Below are 17,815 nucleotides of genomic sequence, written 5' to 3'. Positions count from 1 at the left end.
AACCAGTGCTCCAATGTGATTTTACACACATTCCTCAGAACAATATGGCCTCAAATCCATGCAGGGGAAATGAGACAAACACACATAAAAACACAGTATTTACATCACTGTTGAGGAAGTTGAGTTGACTTACAGTAATTTTCTGGGGACTTACTCTAACCCCCAACCACAACTGGTACACGTTTAACCTTAATATGACCCTAACCCTTCCCTGAAACCAGGTCTTTATCTTAAAATGTGATAATTTGCTTTCCCCCCCCCAGATGAAGGTGGGTCCTCACAACTGACTGTGTAAACAAATGAAGGTCCCTGCAACAGGGGTACCCAGACAGATAGTCACACAGTTGCACAGTGAAGAGGGTCCAGAAATGATTTTGTCTGGGCTCAAGTGATAATCAAATCCTTTGGGCCCTCCCCCGTCTCTCAGCTTCCTCCTGACTCGGCTGACTCGTGCATTCAACCCCTTTGTTTCTCTGTCAGTCTTTTCTCTCCTCTCCTCCTCTTTCTTAGACCAGAATTTCTCTGGATTTAAAAAAACACTGTCACATTTTCTCATCTTGTGACCTCTGCGTGGGTGGGAGTGTGCACTCTAGTAGGAAATATGACTGTCAGTGTATGTGCTGATTAATTTCATGGGGGTGTGCTGTGCTGTGTGCTCTCAGTCTTAGAGCTTGATGAAACAGTATAATGCAATTGCCTTGTGTTGCAGCTATATAGTTGACTAAATCTCTTAATGAGGATAACACCTGCTGTGAACGAACTTAAGCCCAGAATTCTGCGGGTAAAGTTGGCATGCACACGGCAAAACCACCATTTTATAGTAGTTGGAAAAGTTCCCCCTGCGATATGAAAGTATTGCTTGGTCACTCTGACAGATTTTGCTGCAGTCTCTCTCCGTAGGAGGTGGTGACATGCTGTACCATGTAGTCATACATATAGCAAAGTAGCCTGATTAAGCATTTACTACATATAGTCAGTGTGTAAATTGTAAACCTAAAAAACAAAATCCGTCCCCTTCTTTTAAATCACCTTGTGTGCGTGGGTGTGTGTCGTTTGGTGGTGTGGGAATAGTGGTAGAAGCATGCTGACCCCTCCTGTTAAACAATAACTAATAGGCCACTGGATACAACATCTACATCAACAGTCGTTAAGTGGTAAAGAGGACACATCTGGAAAACACATTTCAAATGAAAAAAATAAACAAATAGTCAGCCAAAGAACACAGGAACTCTAGTCTTGGACAAATGGAAAGATAAGAACCATATGTTTTCTATTGGTCAGGGAAATATCATTTAAAAAAAAGCTAATCATCAAAAACAGTAAACAACATCAAAAGCAAACTCCTCATTAGATTGTAAAGTAAACTGAAATCAAACTATAAACCCAGCGGACAGCAAAGGGATAGGATTTTATAGAAAATTGTTAAAGTTTATAAAGACAAACACATTGTTTTGGTCATGATCATGACTTTTGTTTTCTCTCTAGAGACAAAGCCTACAAAAGGGATGCTTCTTGGTTAATCCCTCAGTTAAATTGGGCCCAGAGGGGCATAGGCTGACAAACACACATACACTGTCCATGTTGCAACAGTGGAGTCAAATAAATGTCACTTCAATTTGAATACACAAATTAGCTTTTTAAAACCTCTAAAAATGCAAAGATGACTTTGTTAAAATGAGTTAAAACAAATTTCTGGGTGGCTAAAATAATTAAATGCCAGCTGAACTCATTGGACATTATTAAAGGCACACAGCTGTTTTGTCTTCCAGTTGATGATCAACCAAGCATGTGTTTAAACCTGCAAGACAGGATGGTGTCAAGGCATAGGTCGGGGAAAGGATGCAAGAAATTTCAGGGACTAATGCCTACAGTCAAATATACCGTTGGCAGCATTAGTCTGTGGGATATAACTCCTGTGAGATGTTGTCACGCCGCTGTCAGGCTCCCACACTGCAGGCACGTGTCTGAATGTGAGATAAAGCCAAGAGCAGGAGAAAGAGGCAGGGCAGGAAAGGGACTGTGACAGAGAGCTCGGATGAAAGGGAGTCTATGTGTGTGTCTGAACATGTGAGCGTCTCTGTGAGTTAATATTTATGTTCTGAGGAATAGCTCTGTGGCTCAACAAGGGTCCAAGACCTTCAGTACTCAGACCCTCCAACTGCAGCGTCACTCACCCATGGCCATTGGATTCTTTTCTGTCTCTCTTTTTTACATCACATATCTCCTCTCATGACCATGACAGTTACTTCAGGTCAGGAGCATGCTACCAACACCTCCACAAAATGCTTTGCTCTCAGGTCTGTGAGGCTAGTTCTGAGTTTAACAGAGCAGACAGATCAGGGTCGCAGCTGCCATACTGGGTTAAATCTCTTCCTTCAGTCACTAGCCTTTGGGGTGAATTGCTGCTCCCAGGGTACAGGCTCTTGATATAAGCACACACCTTAATCTCCAAAATAGACAGAACCCTCCTGCACAGAACTTAAGTGAAGCAGGGAGGATAGAAAATTACTAAACACACAAAAACTTAACTTAAAGGGAAAGTAATAAAAATAACAATAGAGCTCCATACTATGTTGCCAACTGTGGGAAATAAGCTGTTATATAATGACACTCGTGCTCGCAGAATATACATAGTCATACAGCCAGGGGTGGTGGCTCAGGGGTGAGTGGGATGCACCCCTGCTAACAGGAATTCTTAAGTGTATCAGTACTCTGGTGCTTGCATAACAGTACCTCCGGCTAAAAAACACGTGATCACCCAGGGGGTTCCTTCTGGCTAAGGGGTGGTTTCTCATGCTCTCCTTTATTTTTTCTACCTCCCTTTCCTTCACAGCAAAAAAAAAGGGGTTGTGCTATCCCAACAACAGTCATCAAATGAATATGTTCAGTGACAGCAGCTGCACTGAGGGAAGCAGGATGTCAAAAGAAAAGAAAATAGGGGATAAATGGGGGATGTCATGCTGTGAATGTGATCCTCTGGAACCGACTGAAAGGTGGGGATATATATAATGATAAAAGTAACACAGCTCACCATCATGCCTGCAGTCAATATACTCTCTGCAGTGTGTACATACTAAGAGGCTGCCCAGCACTCCAAGATCTTTTTGACCAGATTATATTTTTGTGTCTTAATCATATTTGATTAAAATCCATCTGCATTACCATCGACAGCGTGATGGAAATACTTTATCTTATGAAACAGATTAGATCTCCTGGAACCAAAATGTGGAAGCTAAGCATTAAACATTGTCTTCACATACCTTCTGACATTCTTTTCATTAATTTTCTTAATTTTTCTCCTAAGAACCTCCCTTTCTAAAAAGATAACACACCAAACGCAGTGTTGAATGTTTCCAAGAACCATATATAAATGAATGTGCTGTGGCTTCTTACAGGGACAACATGCACCAGTGGTGAGTAATACGAAGTTCAAAGAGAGATGAAACCTCCAGAGATTTGGTGTTGCTATGGAGATGCTGTGTGTGTATGCATGTGTGGGTCAAGGGTCATCATGATAAGGGCTTAAGTGTATATGTGCTCAAGTTGATTGACATGTAGGAGTTTAAAACAATGCTGTTTGTCAAAGAAATTATACAAATAGTCCCTTTTGACAAACAAAGTAAGATGAAGAAAAATATATATATATATTAAATAATATTTACGATCCACTCAGTTAAATAGGGCACATGTGAGACTGACCCAATATGAATATGTTTGTGCAACATAAATGTATTGAGTTTAGCTCAGTACATTTATGTTCAGCAAACATATTGAGCAAAACACGCAACTCGTCTTTTGAGATAAAACTGCATCTTATGTGCAAACACCATGACATCTCCATCCCCACTCTCACATTAAATCTTGCTTGCATGAACATCGTTCAAGCGTCACATGAGTCAGCCACCGACTGCACGTGAGGGCGCACGATATTGCCAGTGACTGAGGAGGCGCTGAATAGTGCGCATGACCGGGAGTAAACACACAGAGACCCCTCATGTGTGCAGCTTTTCACTTTGGGCTAAACAGCTTTAATAACTTGGTCACAATAAACGGTAGTTCTGGGATTGGGCGTCTTAATCCCTTTATAGGCTCCTGATTGTAATTGACAGGGGAGCTTGTTGGGGCATTTCAGCACTGGACAGCTCTCTGCGTGTCTCGTTCTCGCAAACGCGCGTCTGGCATGTGGCAAGGACCATACATCCCAGCTGGCGGAGGGCAGGAGCAGAGATCATGGCGAAGTCTCCACAGCATCCTCCCCACCAGCGCAGCAAACAGCGAGTCTCGAGAGACGGGTATACCGGAGTTCCTGTTGGAGGTGTCCATCGTTATCTTCGCTGTTGTGTCGTTTTTGACTAACTTGTCAGTGCTGGCATGTTTCACTCAGAGCGCCGAATTAAGATCCCACGTGCCTGGCATCTTCATCGTAAATCTCTCCTTCGCCAACATCCTCCTCACAACCATCAACATGCCCGCCACTTTTCTTGGGGTAGCCCAAAGCGCAAAGCCTTTCGGGGACCTGCTCTGCCGCACCATCAGCTTTGCTGAGACTTTCATCACCTGCAATTCCATGTTGAGCATGGCCGCTTTGAGCATCGACAGGTGGATAGCTGTGGTGTTTCCTCTGAGATATTCCAGCAAAATGCGCTACAGGGACGCTTTTTTGATCGTGGGTCACTCTTGGCTGCTCTCTTTAACCTTTTCTCTGACCCAGCTGGTGATGGACTGGGGAGGATACAGTCCCACATATGCCTCATGCACCGTTCACTTAGACGCGGAGGAGGTGTCGCAGCTGACAGCTTATGCGACCTTCACGGCGGTGTTCCACTGTAGCAGCTTTGCGCTCTGCCTCCTCGTTCTGTGCTTCGCCTACCTGAAAGTTTTGAGCGTGGCCAGATCCCACTGCAAGAGGATAGACGTCATTACAGTGCAGACTCTGCTTCTGCTGGTTGATCTCCACCCCAGGTAGAAACAGTTGAAAACTCATTGTGCTTCAAACATTTGAACAATCTCAGATATTTCTGTTATGTACGTCTAAATTGATATGTTTATTGGTGTCACACAAGAATGAATTACTCATTTTGTCTGTCTGTTAGTGTGAAGGAGAGGTGTTTGGCACAACAGAAGAAGAGGAGGCAGCGAGCTGCTAAAAAGATTTGCATCTTCATTGGTTCCTTCATCCTTTGCTTTTCACCCTACGTCATAACGAGGTAACACTTTTGTTTGGGGTGGACTATTCGTTATCAAAGAGCTCTGCCTCTTATTGTGACATTATAGTTGGTCCACAGAGAGGTGACACAATATCATAAACAACTTATATCTTAAATTTACATGAAAACTACATTTAGGTTTCTGATATATAGGTTAAGATACTATTCTACAATGATTAAAAATGGAGTGTTCACATTTTGTTACTATCTTTCAGTGTAAAAATGCATGAGACAGCCACAGTCTCTAAATGAACAAAGTCTGTACCACCGCGGTACGCTGCATGAAACAGCACTAACTGTTGCAATCTTATGTCTATCCAGAACAATTGCAATGAAAACTTAAATCTTTAAAATTTGAATTCATTTGTATTTTTAATTAACAAGCACAAGAACAAAAGAAAATATTTCCCGTGTCTTCAATGACCAACTCCATTCTATTTAGAAAATGTAAACAAATGTTGGGCTAATTAATTAGAGTTACATTAGCCTTCCTTTTAATGACACTGAAATCATTCTCAAGATACAAATTTTTCCAGAGGAATCTGTGTCCATTCTTGGTGAATACAATATTTCACAGTCCGTTGTTTCTCTTCTTCATGATGCTCCATTTCAATAGGAGACAGATGTGGACTGCAGGTAGGCCAGACACATGGTGTTAAGTTGTGCAGAATGAGGTTTGGCATTGTCCTGCTGAAATGGTCTGACCACAGACCATGTGTCCACTGTCTTTCTGTCAATCTGAGATGAGCTTGTGTCTAGAGAACTTGGCTGAGTTTATGGACAGAGTTGTTATATACATATTTAGGTTACATTTCTGGATGCACATCTGTGTTAAGTGAAAATGGTTTTCAGAGGTACTACTGAGCCCATGTGGGTATATTGATCATGGTGGCATGACAGTCTCCCATGCAGTGCCGCCCGAGTGCTTAAAGGTCATTTAACAGTGGCTTCCAGCCTTGGCCTTATGGCATTCATTAATGTTATCGATGATTCATTGATGGAGTTGTACAAAAAAAATGCTGAGCCACCACCCATCCTTGCTTGAGAAGATGAAGAAGAAGTCTTTGATGGATGCTTCTTTTATACCCAGTCTTAACAACCATCAATCGCTGAATATAAACATTTCCAAAACAATGTCATATCCTTTAACTTTTCTATATTTAAATTAAAAAACAAAAACGTTTTGGTTTGTTTTTTTTGGTCTCTCCCAACTGTTCTTTCTGTGTGTGTATATTGCTCACATGATATTCTAGATCTTTTGCATTTTATAAAATACGATTGAACTGGTTGTTGAAGACCAAAGAGAAAAATTTAATGAATTTCTTTATACAAATGTCTGTTAAATCAAGGCTGATATTACAAATTACAGATATAAAATGTTTTAGAAAAATTCTCACCTTTTTGGGGAAATGAGATTTGTATTTGAAACATTTATAGGCCAACTGAAACCAAAACGACAAAGACATATTGTAAATTGAATGTTACATGTGCTAAAGGAAAGATCAAGCACTTTGCAAATTTGCAACAGAATGCTTTTCTTTCAAACCCCCAAATTTTAGAGTAAAATCTCCCCCCCATCACCACTCTATCAGGGAAAACAGAAACCAGTCCCTAATGAGTAGCTCCTACTGCATTTTGCCATTGGCCAACACGTTTTACTTTGTCCTCTTCTTGCAGGCTTTTGGAGTTGGTGCCCTTTGTGCACATCCCCCGGTACTGGGGAATTACCACCAAATGTCTAATCTACGCCAAGGCCGCCAGCGACCCATTTGTCTACTGTCTTCTGCGACACCAGTACAGGAAGGTCCTGGTTAGTGTCATCAGCCGGGTTGTGAGGAAGGATCAGTACCTCTTGTCTGTTCACAGCACGAGCAGCATGTGTGACACTACAGATAAAAAGTCTCTTGCAAGAATAACCTGAGCTTGATGTGCTAGTTTTTAAATGTATCAGCACTTCCAGCTCATGTGCAGGATGCTCAGATGTTAGCTTTTAAAGTGGCGGAAGTCAACACCTTGCTCAAGGAGGTCCCTTGAACAAAAGGCTGGACAGCTGGACAGCATAAACTGCAGTACTTGAAACTGGAGGAAAGGTGAAAGACACGAGTTTGCACTCAACAAGACCACATTCATCTCTGATGTGTGCCAAAGCCTTTTTGGACTGTTCAGACTACAGCTAAGGCACTGTCAAGTGTGCACCACAGGACTGCTGATGTTGGTGTATCTCTGAGTTGCTGTTACCGTGAATTTGTCTGAAAGTGGAATGTTTCAGTTGATTTCAATGCTATGTGTTAATAAGTGCCAATGGAATATTTTTAAAAATGGGTTTACAGATGTTTGAAAATGTTGAAAAAAACCACAGCAACAGCACATACTGAAAATAACCTTGCACTGTCACTGACACACACTGAGTATATCAGTTCATTCCAATAAAGCACCATTTGATTCCCGAAATCGATGAGCCTCATGTGACCTTATGTGAGTATGAGCTGTGAGCAGTAGAAAGAGTGATTTTTTTTTTGTTTGTTTCTGATTTGTATCACTGTGAGAATGAGTCAGATTGCATATGTCAACAGGAGAAGACAGATGGAGGCTCTTTTCTGTCCTTTTCCATGAACTTCCTGTTTCCCCAGAGTGATCTTCCCTCTGGGGCATCCTTGCCCTCCTAATGGGAATCGATGTTAAATGCACATCATAGTCTATTAATAGTGTACTTGAGAGCAAACTTTGGGGTGAGGAGAGTTTAGGGTTAGAAGTTTGACACAGTGATGATGAAAGAAATTAAATAGGTCTTGCGTTCACTGAGCAGCCACAGCACTTCTGTTATGTCAAACAATTACAGGCATAAATCTTTCCGTTGCTATCCACACAAGCCACGTTTCTTTCTTGTGCACCCACTCTTCCACACACACCACATGGTGAAATACGATCGGCACAGCAGCGAGCCATAATCCCGGTCGTCTAGTTTTTTTCGACTCAGGGATGCTCCGCGCAGCAGACAAAGGAAGGAGCTCTCTGTGTTGTGTGGGTGGTAATTATCAAGGAGCTTGCGAGACGGAAAAGCAGAAACTTCAAACACACAGTGCCACCACACACAAGCAGCTCACTGCCCTACAACATGCATTTGGAAGTTTTGGCGCTTCTGCTTTTCTCGACGAAAAGTTGTTGGTGCGCACCGCAGGAGAGGTGTCCGCCGGGAGACGAATTTTTAGGTAAGGTCACTCACTTACAAAGGCTACTTCATGTAAACGTGGATAGGCTACTGCAGAATCCAAAAGCTGCGATCCATGGCTGTATGGAGGCGGAAACAGAAGTTAAAACAGACCCAATTCAGCAATCATAATGTAGGCTGTTATTACCTTCTGATTTATTATCTGCTGCTGGAAATCTCTATTTATCGCCTTCTAGTTATTATAGCCTACTGGTTGTTTTTTTGATGTAGGCTAAGTGTAAATATTCTGAAGTTTTTTTGTGGCTATACCGTTTAATATCTAAAGTTGAGTCCCACAGATAATCATTTGAGTTTGTTTCTATGCTAACTTGAAAATAAATGAACGTGACAAGAACATTATTTTTAACCACATCAACCACTCGGTAGACAAAGTTCCTGCTCCAGTTTGAGCCATGCTTTTGAAGATGTCGCCTCCTAGCGTTTAGTTTGTGTCCTAACTGGTACTTTCATGTGTCTTTAAAGTTTGTTGTTTGGCTTTTTTTCCCCTCACACAGGAAGATGCAGCAATAACGTATATGAAGAAAAACGTATGTTACTAATTCATTTAACTTTTGAAATAGGAAGTGCATGAAATAAAATATGGCAGATTGGAGTTGCATGTAAAAGGAATGATGTTGAAAATGCATGATGTTGAAAATCATGCACATGCAAAAAATATGTGGAGTGTTCCCTTCGTTGGACTTCAAGCCGTTACCTGACCTTAGACGCTAGAAAACCAAACTCTTATAGAAACTGTTAGAAATACCAAGCGCTGCTACACGTTGTAACAGGCCCCCTCTCCAAATTTAAGATTTGAGATTTATGGGGCTTCAAAAAATCCAGTGCTGCACTTATCTGTTCTGATGCCAGGTGCTACATTAGAAGTGAAAGAGCATAGCAAATGTGACTGTGAGTTAGGGTTTCTTTCTCTGCTTTTCAACCAAGACAAAAAACATGTATCAGGTTGCCGCTGAGCAAAATGTTGATGCAGCACTACATACTCATAGCTCTGAAAAGATGACAGAAAGACTTTGCAAACTTTGTCAAAATTATTATTAGACCCATGAGTTGGTAGCCTAGATGGGAAAATATTGGCTCAAATTTGTGAAGATAGGATATACATTATCAATCAAAGAAAAAAAATAAGAACTCTGACTTAAAATTCAAAGCTTTAATTAAAACTCATTAACCTTCATTATCCTCTTTTACAACAGCTACCTGCACAGAGCTGAACCTGGGCTACTGTAATGATATGGATTATTCAAGGTGGGTCTTTGTTTTAAGCAGCGTTTCTCAATTCCGGTCCTCGGGACCCACTGCCCTGCATGTTTTCGATGTTTCCCTCCTCTAGCACACCTGATTGAAATGAATGGCTCCTTAACAGGCCAGTGCAGAGCTTGATGACGAGTTGATCATTTGAATCAGATGTGATGGAGGAGGGAAACATCGAAAACATGCAGGGCAGTGGGTCCTGAGGACCGGAATTGAGAAACACCGTTTTAAGGCATTGATTCTCATTCTTTAAACCCAAACTCTTTCATATGTCCTTAACAGCTAGTTGTGGGGATTCTAATTAAATCCTGCTTTTAAAACACCCTGTACACCATATGTTCAGAACCATATTTCCCAACATCCTGGGCCACCGGAGTCGTTTGGAAGCAGAGTCGGGGGCAGAGTACCTCCTCCTGAGTGTCATCCATGGGCTGCTCAATGGTGAGTGCTCCCCTGAGATCCGTCTCGTAGGCTGCTCGGTGATGGCCTCCCCCTGCCAAGATAACAAGATGATCAAACCTTGCCGCAGCACATGTGAGGCACTCAGGAAGGACTGCATCCACGCCTTTGAGGCCATTGACATGGCCTGGCCCTACTTTCTGGACTGTGACCGCTTCTTTGCCAGTGAAGAGGAGGGCTGCGTTGACCCACTGGCAGGGCTAAAAGGTAAAAGTCACAGTGTTGTGCTGTGCTGTTTGGACCGTTTCAAACCAGATCATCTGTGAAACCAGCACAGCAGTCCTCTCTTCTTCCTTAACTCCTAGTGTCCCCTCTTCAGCCAGACAGGAGGTAGCATTGTCCAGTCTCTCTCCTGAGGAACCCAGCACCATCATCCAGTTCACCTACACCTCCAACACTCAGATGTACAGCTTACTCAAGAGAACAGCAGCCAAGTGCTCCCATATTTCTCATGTCTACAGCATCGGACGCAGCAATGAGGGCAGGGATCTGCTAGTGATTGAGTTCACTGACAATCCAGGACAGCACGAGCTACGTGAGTGGTGTAAAATAACAAGAATTATAGGATGTGGTTGGTAGAATTCTGATTGTAACACTTAATTTGGTTCTGTCTGCCATAATTTATGGTGATGATCCTAACTTTATTATTTTGGCTCCGTCTTACTGCTCTCATCAGGGAGAGACTGGGGAGGATTGCAACATGCTAAAGAGGTGATGCTAATATTGCACAGCCTCAATTCTATCTTCCCTCTTTTGGAAAACAGAAAATACTAAAAACTTGACTCTGCCTTTATTGAGTGAAAACAAACGTAACTAATTCGTACCTTAATGTTCAAGATTTGTTTCATAATTCTGTCTTAACCTCCTTGTGAATAAATCTAAACTTATCTAATTTCTAATTATTTTTGGTTGCCAAATTACATAGTTAGTATTTGTCAAGTCTTTTAGTTAGAACATGATGATCTGTCATGACTGAAATTGTCCTCAAACCAAGTGGTCATCTGTAGATGATCATAGAGCGAGATCCTATTTTATTTCTAAAAAAAAACAAAGATAAATCTTTGATTTCAGTTATACTGTATTAATCAATAGGTGGCGAGGTGTTTCATTCTAGTGTGCCATTAGAATATAAATAAGGAATGATAGTGATAATAAAACAATTCAAGTATTCGCATTGAAATGAAAAAAAATAGCAATAATTATTTTTAAAAAAAGGTATTTTCACCATGTTTCAGCCATCTCTCCTCTACGTTGCAAATGACTCTAGGTTTTTGGACGTCAGTGATGACCTCCTCCATTACGATAAATATCATAAATGTTGTACTCTACATAATTATCTTGAAAAGATATGCGCTAACAGACAGATGTAAGTTTGATGTATAGACATTTTGTTTGGGCGAGTCCAGATATATAAGAGAAATGTAAAAGGTGTTGCAACGATCCCCAAGATTATAGCAGTGCTTATCAACTCCAAAAGAAAGCTAAAGTTGGTTCTTATCTGCTGGATGTAAATATGTAAAACTGTTTCCAGAACTTCTGCCATGCCAGTTTTCTAAAAGAATAATATTTCAACATTACATTTACACCTTGTTCCACTGACCCATAGTGTTGAAGAAAGTACTGCAGCTTTGATTATATTTACTTCTGTCCATTACCTACAGTGGAGCCGGAGATCAAGTTGGTGGGCAACATGCATGGGAATGAGGTGCTGGGGCGCCAGCTGCTCATCTACTTGGTCCAGTATCTGTGTTCAGAATATACTCTCGGAAACCAAAGAATTCAGACTCTCATCAACAGCACTCGTATCCATATTCTGGCTTCCATGAACCCTGATGGTTACGAGCTCGCTGCGTCAGAGGTAGACGATAACAATGACCCGGCGATCTCCAACGAGGAAGTAAATATTGTTAACAGAAAAAAGACAAACTGCCATTATCCGCTCTCCAATGTCTGATACCTGTAAGTCCTCTAAGCTTTAGCTGTGGAGGTAAAAGGCAGGGTACTCTGCCAAAGATAAAGTAGATTGGTAGTAGAACATCATGCTCTAAGAAATGAGAGTACTCAGGCTTCTACCTCCTGCCTGCCTGTCTGTCTGTCTGTCTGTCTGCATAGTTTCACTTCTCCAGCACAGATCCTCCCACTCCCAGATAAATTGATCAACCAGTATGTGATGACAACAATGCACAAATTAATTCAAATTAATTAAAAACCAAACCCCAAAACAAAGGCATTTTTTTTATTTGAATCTGTTAGAGTGTAAGGAAACTACAAAAATATGTTGCATACTCTGGCAGCTGGCAGTGGGAACTATGTGTGCACCCTGCTTTTTCCCTTACTGGCTTGTTTTGTAGATGTAGAAGTCTTTCAGGTCTGTTTGTCCTGCTGCGCATTAGAAACTGGAACTACTAATTTGAATAATTCTCTCAGGATAACAACACTATTACATTCTTTTAACAAAATATTGTCTACATTTACTTATACCGCAGGCCTGTTTCTGTGCCTCTAACCAACCTCTGCATGAATATTATGCTGTAATTATGTGCACGTTAGTCAGGACAGTTAAAAGTATGAGGAGCATTTCTTCATGCTAATATAGGATTTCACTCAGCTCTGTTGCGATTTGTACAAATAGTGCATGGTTGAAGCATAATTGAAAATACCCAGTATATTGTGCGTTGTCTTAAAATGACCAGATTTTAAATTGATTATGATCTGCAAATTACTTTAAATGTATCTTTTCATACGTTTTGCACGTCTTACAGTTATTTTTTTTAGTTATATTGAATGTTTAAAAGAAGAAGGCTTGCATTCTGTTTAAGCTAAGAGGAAACTGTTCCTCTATTTGAACATTTACAGCACTGTACAAACATCTTGAGCTGCCCCTTTTTTTCATTATATATTTCAGGGAAAATTGGAAATAGGTGCTGTAATTTATTGAAACGTGTGCAAACATAAATGGAAATACATAGGTCAAAAACAAAGTTTGTACAGTTTTAACAAAGTCAATATTTGGTCTGAGCACCTTTTATTTTTCAACACAGCCTAAACCCTCTTAGGAAAGCTTTCTTGTCATTTCTTTAAATAATCTTCAGGAATAGTTCTCCAGGCTTCTTGAAGGACATCCCAAAGCTATTCTTTGGGTTTCGGCTGCCTTTTGTTCTGTTCTCTGCTAAGATGATCCCACACTGCTTAAATAATGTTGAGGTCCGGGCTCTGGGGAGGATTCATCCCTCCATCAGACCTGTTGCCACTGATTTTCAGTCCACTTCTTGTGTCATTTGGCACAGCTCAGCCTTTTCTCCCTGTTTCCCTTCCTAAAGAATGACTTCTTGACAGCCACCCTTCCATGGAGACCATTTCTGATGAGGCTTCAACCAACAGTAGATGGATCAGCTGAAAGTCCAGACATATCTCTCAGGACCTGTTTTAGGACTGCTTGGAAACAAAATTTAGAGAAATGAGGGGTGGCTCAAGGCTTTTACACAGTACTGTATGCTGCTACCAGATTCTAAAAGTTTATAATGCGTAACAAGGTGTCCATCCAAAAATCTCTTTTTGATTGCTTGGATGAAAAAAAGAAACTGCTCACATCATTATTTATAGTAATGATGAGCAATGGCTACAGCTTCCATCAACTTTTTCTCATGACGGATATATGGTCTTGTCTACATGTTAACAATAGAATTAACAAAAAATATAACATGCTCCTCCATGAATTCCTGACTAATATAGTTTGTTCAGCACTTTCTTCACGTAACATTCTTACTAATGTTTACACATGATCATTACCATTGTTGTTCTCATCAATCTGGCCACTTTCAGATTTTAATGCCTCCAGGTGTTTAACCTTAAACATTTTAGGGTCATTTACTGAATGGTTGGACCAATGGTCGGAACAACGCCCAGAATATTGACCTGAACCGCAACTTTCCGGACCTCACTTCTGTCTTCTATCGCAACCGACGCAGCAGACACTACCGCATTGACCATATCCCAATCCCTGATGCCTACTGGTTTGGAAAGGTAGGAACATCTGAATGTTTATGGAGAATTCCTTGTAGTCGATAGTCCTCCAACCTGGATCTCAAAAAATGCAACCCTATCTTTGGGCTGTAGGTGGCACCAGAGACCTATGCAGTGATGAAATGGATGAGGTCACTGCCTTTTGTTCAGTCTGTAAGCCTCCACGGAGGAGAGTTGGTGGTCTCCTACCCCTTTGACTTCTCTAGACATCCACATGAGGAGAAAATGTTTTCACCCACTCCTGATGAACAGGTAGGGATTCATGGATAAACAGATGAATGCCTCTAATAAGAATCAGACTTAGCAGATAGAAAGCAGGAGGATTGTCATGTTATCTCAATGTCCATCTTTGCCTACTATCTTCCAACACTTAGATCTTCAAGCAGCTTGCTCGTACCTACGCTGATGCTCATGCCACCATGTCAAACAATGACACAGAGAGGTGCGGGGCCACCTTTTATCGGACTAGAGGCATCATCAATGGGGCACTGTGGTACAGTTTTGCTGGTGGTAAGATACTTTTAAAATCACAGGAAGAATCATTTTATACCCTTTTTTTCCTGCTTCTCACAATACTTGAACATTTCTAATCTGCAGGTATGTCCGATTTCAATTACCTGCATACTAACTGTCTGGAGATCACAGTGGAGCTTGGCTGTGACAAATTCCCCTCAGAAGCTGAGCTTTATCCGGAATGGAAGAGGAATAAAGAGGCTCTGCTCAGTTTCCTTGAGTCTGTAAGTGCTGCAGAAGGAACGACTAGTCTGTGGTTGGCTTTTCACATTTATACGTTTAAAAAAAAAAAAAGAAATGATAAAAACTATGTGAATGAGTGGGTAAATAATAGGTCTTTCATTGTATTCAGTGCATGTAATTGCTTTATTTAATCTTTTCAGAACAAAACCATTTGGTGGTGAGAGAAATAATCTTTCTGCTATCCACTTTGAACAGGTCCACCGAGGAATTAAAGGAGTAGTGACGGATACAGATGGAAATGGGATAAAAGGTGCAACTATTTCTGTCAGGGGTATTAGGAAAGATGTAACTACAGGTAAATATAACATTTTATGGCTTCATATTTTCCGTTCAGTGTTGTGCTGAAGCGAAGCATCAGGATTTGAATTTACCGCCTTTGAAGCTTAGTTTACTGAATTTACTTCTGATATTAGACATTTTGTTCATTTTCTCCTTTTAGCATGCTTGCCCCTCACTATCCTCTCTCCTTGTTCTTCTTCTTTCCCTTGCTTTCAGCTGAAGATGGGGACTACTGGAGGCTGCTCAACCCTGGCACTCACATCCTGACAGCCACAGCCAAGGGCTACTCCAGGGTCAGTAAGAGGGTTTACCTGCCTCACAACATGAACAGGGCTGGACGGGTTGACTTTGTCTTGGATAAGGTTTGAATCTTTGTCTTCATATTCTAACTTTACAGACACAATAGTTTCAAATATAAAACTCCTACCAGGAGTTTGCATACCCTTATAATGGATGTGAAATAGTTGGCTTTCAGCATTTTCTTACAATCGGTCTTTTTCTTTTAGGGGGGGGGGGGTAGTTTTTCATACATTTCAAATCTAAGATTTGGATATAAAAGAATTTTGTGCTTATTTAATTTATTTTGGGTTTACTTAAATCAACTCAGAGAACTCAAAATCCAAGAAATTCAGTGTCAAAATGATTAGAAGTATGCCTATATTTGGAGGAGTAAAGGTAAAGCATTCAGCACCAACAACATTGTTCTGCTAATTTGGCGGTGGCATCATGGTCTGAGACTGTTTTTCTCTGAGTTGAACCTGTGCACAAAGTAGTTGGGATTAGAAGAGAAAATTATGCACCAATGGATGCTTTCTTTTTTCATACGTTGTATTCCACATATTTGGAAACACTTCAAAGAAACCACTGAAATCCGAATATTACTTCAACATTCCATGTCCATTATGAGAGTGTGTAACCTTGTGACTGGAAATGCATGGTTATTAGCTCTGTATTTTTACCCCTGTCTTGCATCCAGATTCCCGTGGAGCCAGATATTGACGACCACTTCTTCCCCATGGTAGATTCCTGGGAAAGATTTGACCCCTACAATCAGTTTGAGCGCTACGGCGAGCGAGATAATGTTGAGGGAGGGATAGAGCGGCAGGAGAAACCATGGTGGTGGAACTACTTCTCCCAGTCTGGCATCTCTCCTCCAAATTGGCTGCTGCGAAATGTATAGACACATCTTGGGAATATAAAGATCCTGATATATCACTACACAAGTATTGATGAATGGACCCACATCCACTCCCACTTGTGCTTTGAGAGGTATCTATGAAAAAGGAGCTGTCAAACTGAAAATCTCAGAGGCCAAATACATCATTGGCTCTTTCTGTAATGGTGTGAATAATATTCTATCTGCCAGGCAGCAAATTTGATTCCTGCCTTTAAGTGAGGTTTTGACCAATACTGTTTTGTGGCTGCATTTAGCTTTAAAGAACTACTTCGTCACTGGAAAATAAATGAGATATGAACACCACAACTGTCCATCATCAAATCTGATCACGGTCCAAATGAATGGCGTGCAGATAATTGAATATTGATTTAACATGTGACGGATTGCATTGGATCTTTTTGTGTACATTTAAAAAAAAAAACACCACTATTTTGTTATCACATTCCACATGTAAATTCACCTACAAGGCCACAGTTACAAATTAAAAAAACTATTTGGATCACTAACAGCACCTCACATTGAGCTCCATATAAAAAGCTTGTATTAAAACTAATTCTGGGCCATCACTGTGTGAAAGTCTTGCTTTTTTTTTTTTTTGCTTTTCACAGGCATAAATAAATGGATATAAAATAAATATTTCTGGAACTTTTCTCTTCCAAACTAACAAATACGTTTTAGGTATTGAACGGTAGATATTCTTCAGCCAATTCACTTTGACCACAAGAGGGCGTCAGAAAATCAGTAACGATAGACTGTATTGCAACCAAGTTAAAGCCAATGATCAGTTTGCCGAGTACCATTTCAAAGATGAAGCCGTTTGATACATTTTTTTTTTTTTGTATCTTGCTTTTTCAGTGTCTGCAATTAAATGTCAAAAGTTCCATGCAATTAAAAAAGGGACTACTAAAGGTAAAAAGCTCCTACCAAGTTATTTTCTACTTCTATTTATTTACCTGGCGGAAGAACACAGGAGATGTATGCGCTATATCCTCGCACCCTCACCTGGGTGGTGTGCAAAAAGCTTGCTTTGACTGACGAGTGTTCCAACTTAACTAACCGTCTTAAAGCCAAACGTTGTGAGCTATTGTATTTAAAATATCTAAATATTTGATAAACTGTAGTCTTTTAAAAAGGGAGAATATTTGAGAGTTAGCTAAAAGTTATCGAGGTCAGTTATTGCGAGAAACTCAGTGCACCGCACTAGTTTTCCTTGACAGATACATCTTGGTCTCATCATCTTGGTTACTTTCAAGGTAGGCAGACTCACTGAACGTCTGTAGATGGTTGTTGCGTCCGTCAAACAGTTTTATTCTGTTGTAATATATATTTATTTTATGCCAGTCAATATTTGTTAAATAATCTGTGGAGTGTTTACTGCTATAGTCAAACAGCATATCGTGAAACCCAAACTGAGAAGTTGTTTTAATTGCAATT

The 17,815-nt window shown here is 40.7% G+C and overlaps 2 protein-coding genes across 3 annotated transcripts; both read left to right on the top strand.

The window, feature by feature from the left end:
* The first annotated feature begins 4,180 nt into the window (after nt 1-4,180).
* On the top strand, nt 4,181-7,559 carry gpr78a (G protein-coupled receptor 78a). Its single transcript, XM_075464273.1, has 3 exons — nt 4,181-4,962; nt 5,094-5,207; nt 6,885-7,559. Exons 1-3 carry the CDS (start codon nt 4,181-4,183, stop codon nt 7,126-7,128), a joined length of 1,140 nt encoding a protein of 379 aa, XP_075320388.1. The 3' UTR covers nt 7,129-7,559.
* A 536-nt stretch (nt 7,560-8,095) lies between these two features.
* On the top strand, nt 8,096-17,203 carry cpz (carboxypeptidase Z). 2 transcript variants are annotated; one of them, XM_075464516.1, is made up of 13 exons: nt 8,096-8,416; nt 8,931-8,963; nt 9,630-9,681; nt 10,031-10,353; nt 10,466-10,681; nt 11,808-12,004; nt 14,008-14,169; nt 14,263-14,421; nt 14,544-14,679; nt 14,767-14,906; nt 15,121-15,220; nt 15,421-15,566; nt 16,181-17,203. In XM_075464516.1, the coding sequence occupies exons 1-13, from the start codon at nt 8,323-8,325 to the stop codon at nt 16,382-16,384; spliced, it is 1,962 nt and encodes a 653-aa protein (XP_075320631.1). In that variant the 5' UTR covers nt 8,096-8,322; the 3' UTR covers nt 16,385-17,203. The 2 variants fall into 2 exon arrangements, with proteins under 2 accessions (XP_075320631.1, XP_075320630.1); XM_075464515.1 differs by having other exon boundaries at nt 11,808-12,043; nt 16,181-17,202.
* Nucleotides 17,204-17,815: the final 612 nt, after the last annotated feature.

This window comes from Odontesthes bonariensis, chromosome 4 (assembly GCF_027942865.1).
Source record: "Odontesthes bonariensis isolate fOdoBon6 chromosome 4, fOdoBon6.hap1, whole genome shotgun sequence".
Taxonomy (NCBI): Eukaryota; Metazoa; Chordata; class Actinopteri; order Atheriniformes; family Atherinopsidae; genus Odontesthes; species Odontesthes bonariensis.
This window is presented reverse-complemented; position numbering and strand designations above follow the sequence as displayed.

What these genes read in the sequence shown, in the direction of transcription:
- gpr78a (XM_075464273.1), top strand. Translation starts at nt 4,181, where the DNA reads ATGTGGCAAGGACCATACATCCCAGCTGGCGGAGGGCAGGAGCAGAGA. An exon ending in CTGGTTGATCTCCACCCCAG is followed by an intron (nt 4,963 to 5,093) that starts GTAGAAACAGTT and finishes TCTGTCTGTTAG; the next exon opens with TGTGAAGGAGAGGTGTTTGG. An exon ending in TCACCCTACGTCATAACGAG is followed by an intron (nt 5,208 to 6,884) that starts GTAACACTTTTG and finishes CTCTTCTTGCAG; the next exon opens with GCTTTTGGAGTTGGTGCCCT.
- cpz (XM_075464515.1), top strand. Translation starts at nt 8,323, where the DNA reads ATGCATTTGGAAGTTTTGGCGCTTCTGCTTTTCTCGACGAAAAGTTGT. An exon ending in CCCACTGGCAGGGCTAAAAG is followed by an intron (nt 10,354 to 10,465) that starts GTAAAAGTCACA and finishes TCCCCTCTTCAG; the next exon opens with CCAGACAGGAGGTAGCATTG. An exon ending in TTGACTTTGTCTTGGATAAG is followed by an intron (nt 15,567 to 16,180) that starts GTTTGAATCTTT and finishes TCTTGCATCCAG; the next exon opens with ATTCCCGTGGAGCCAGATAT.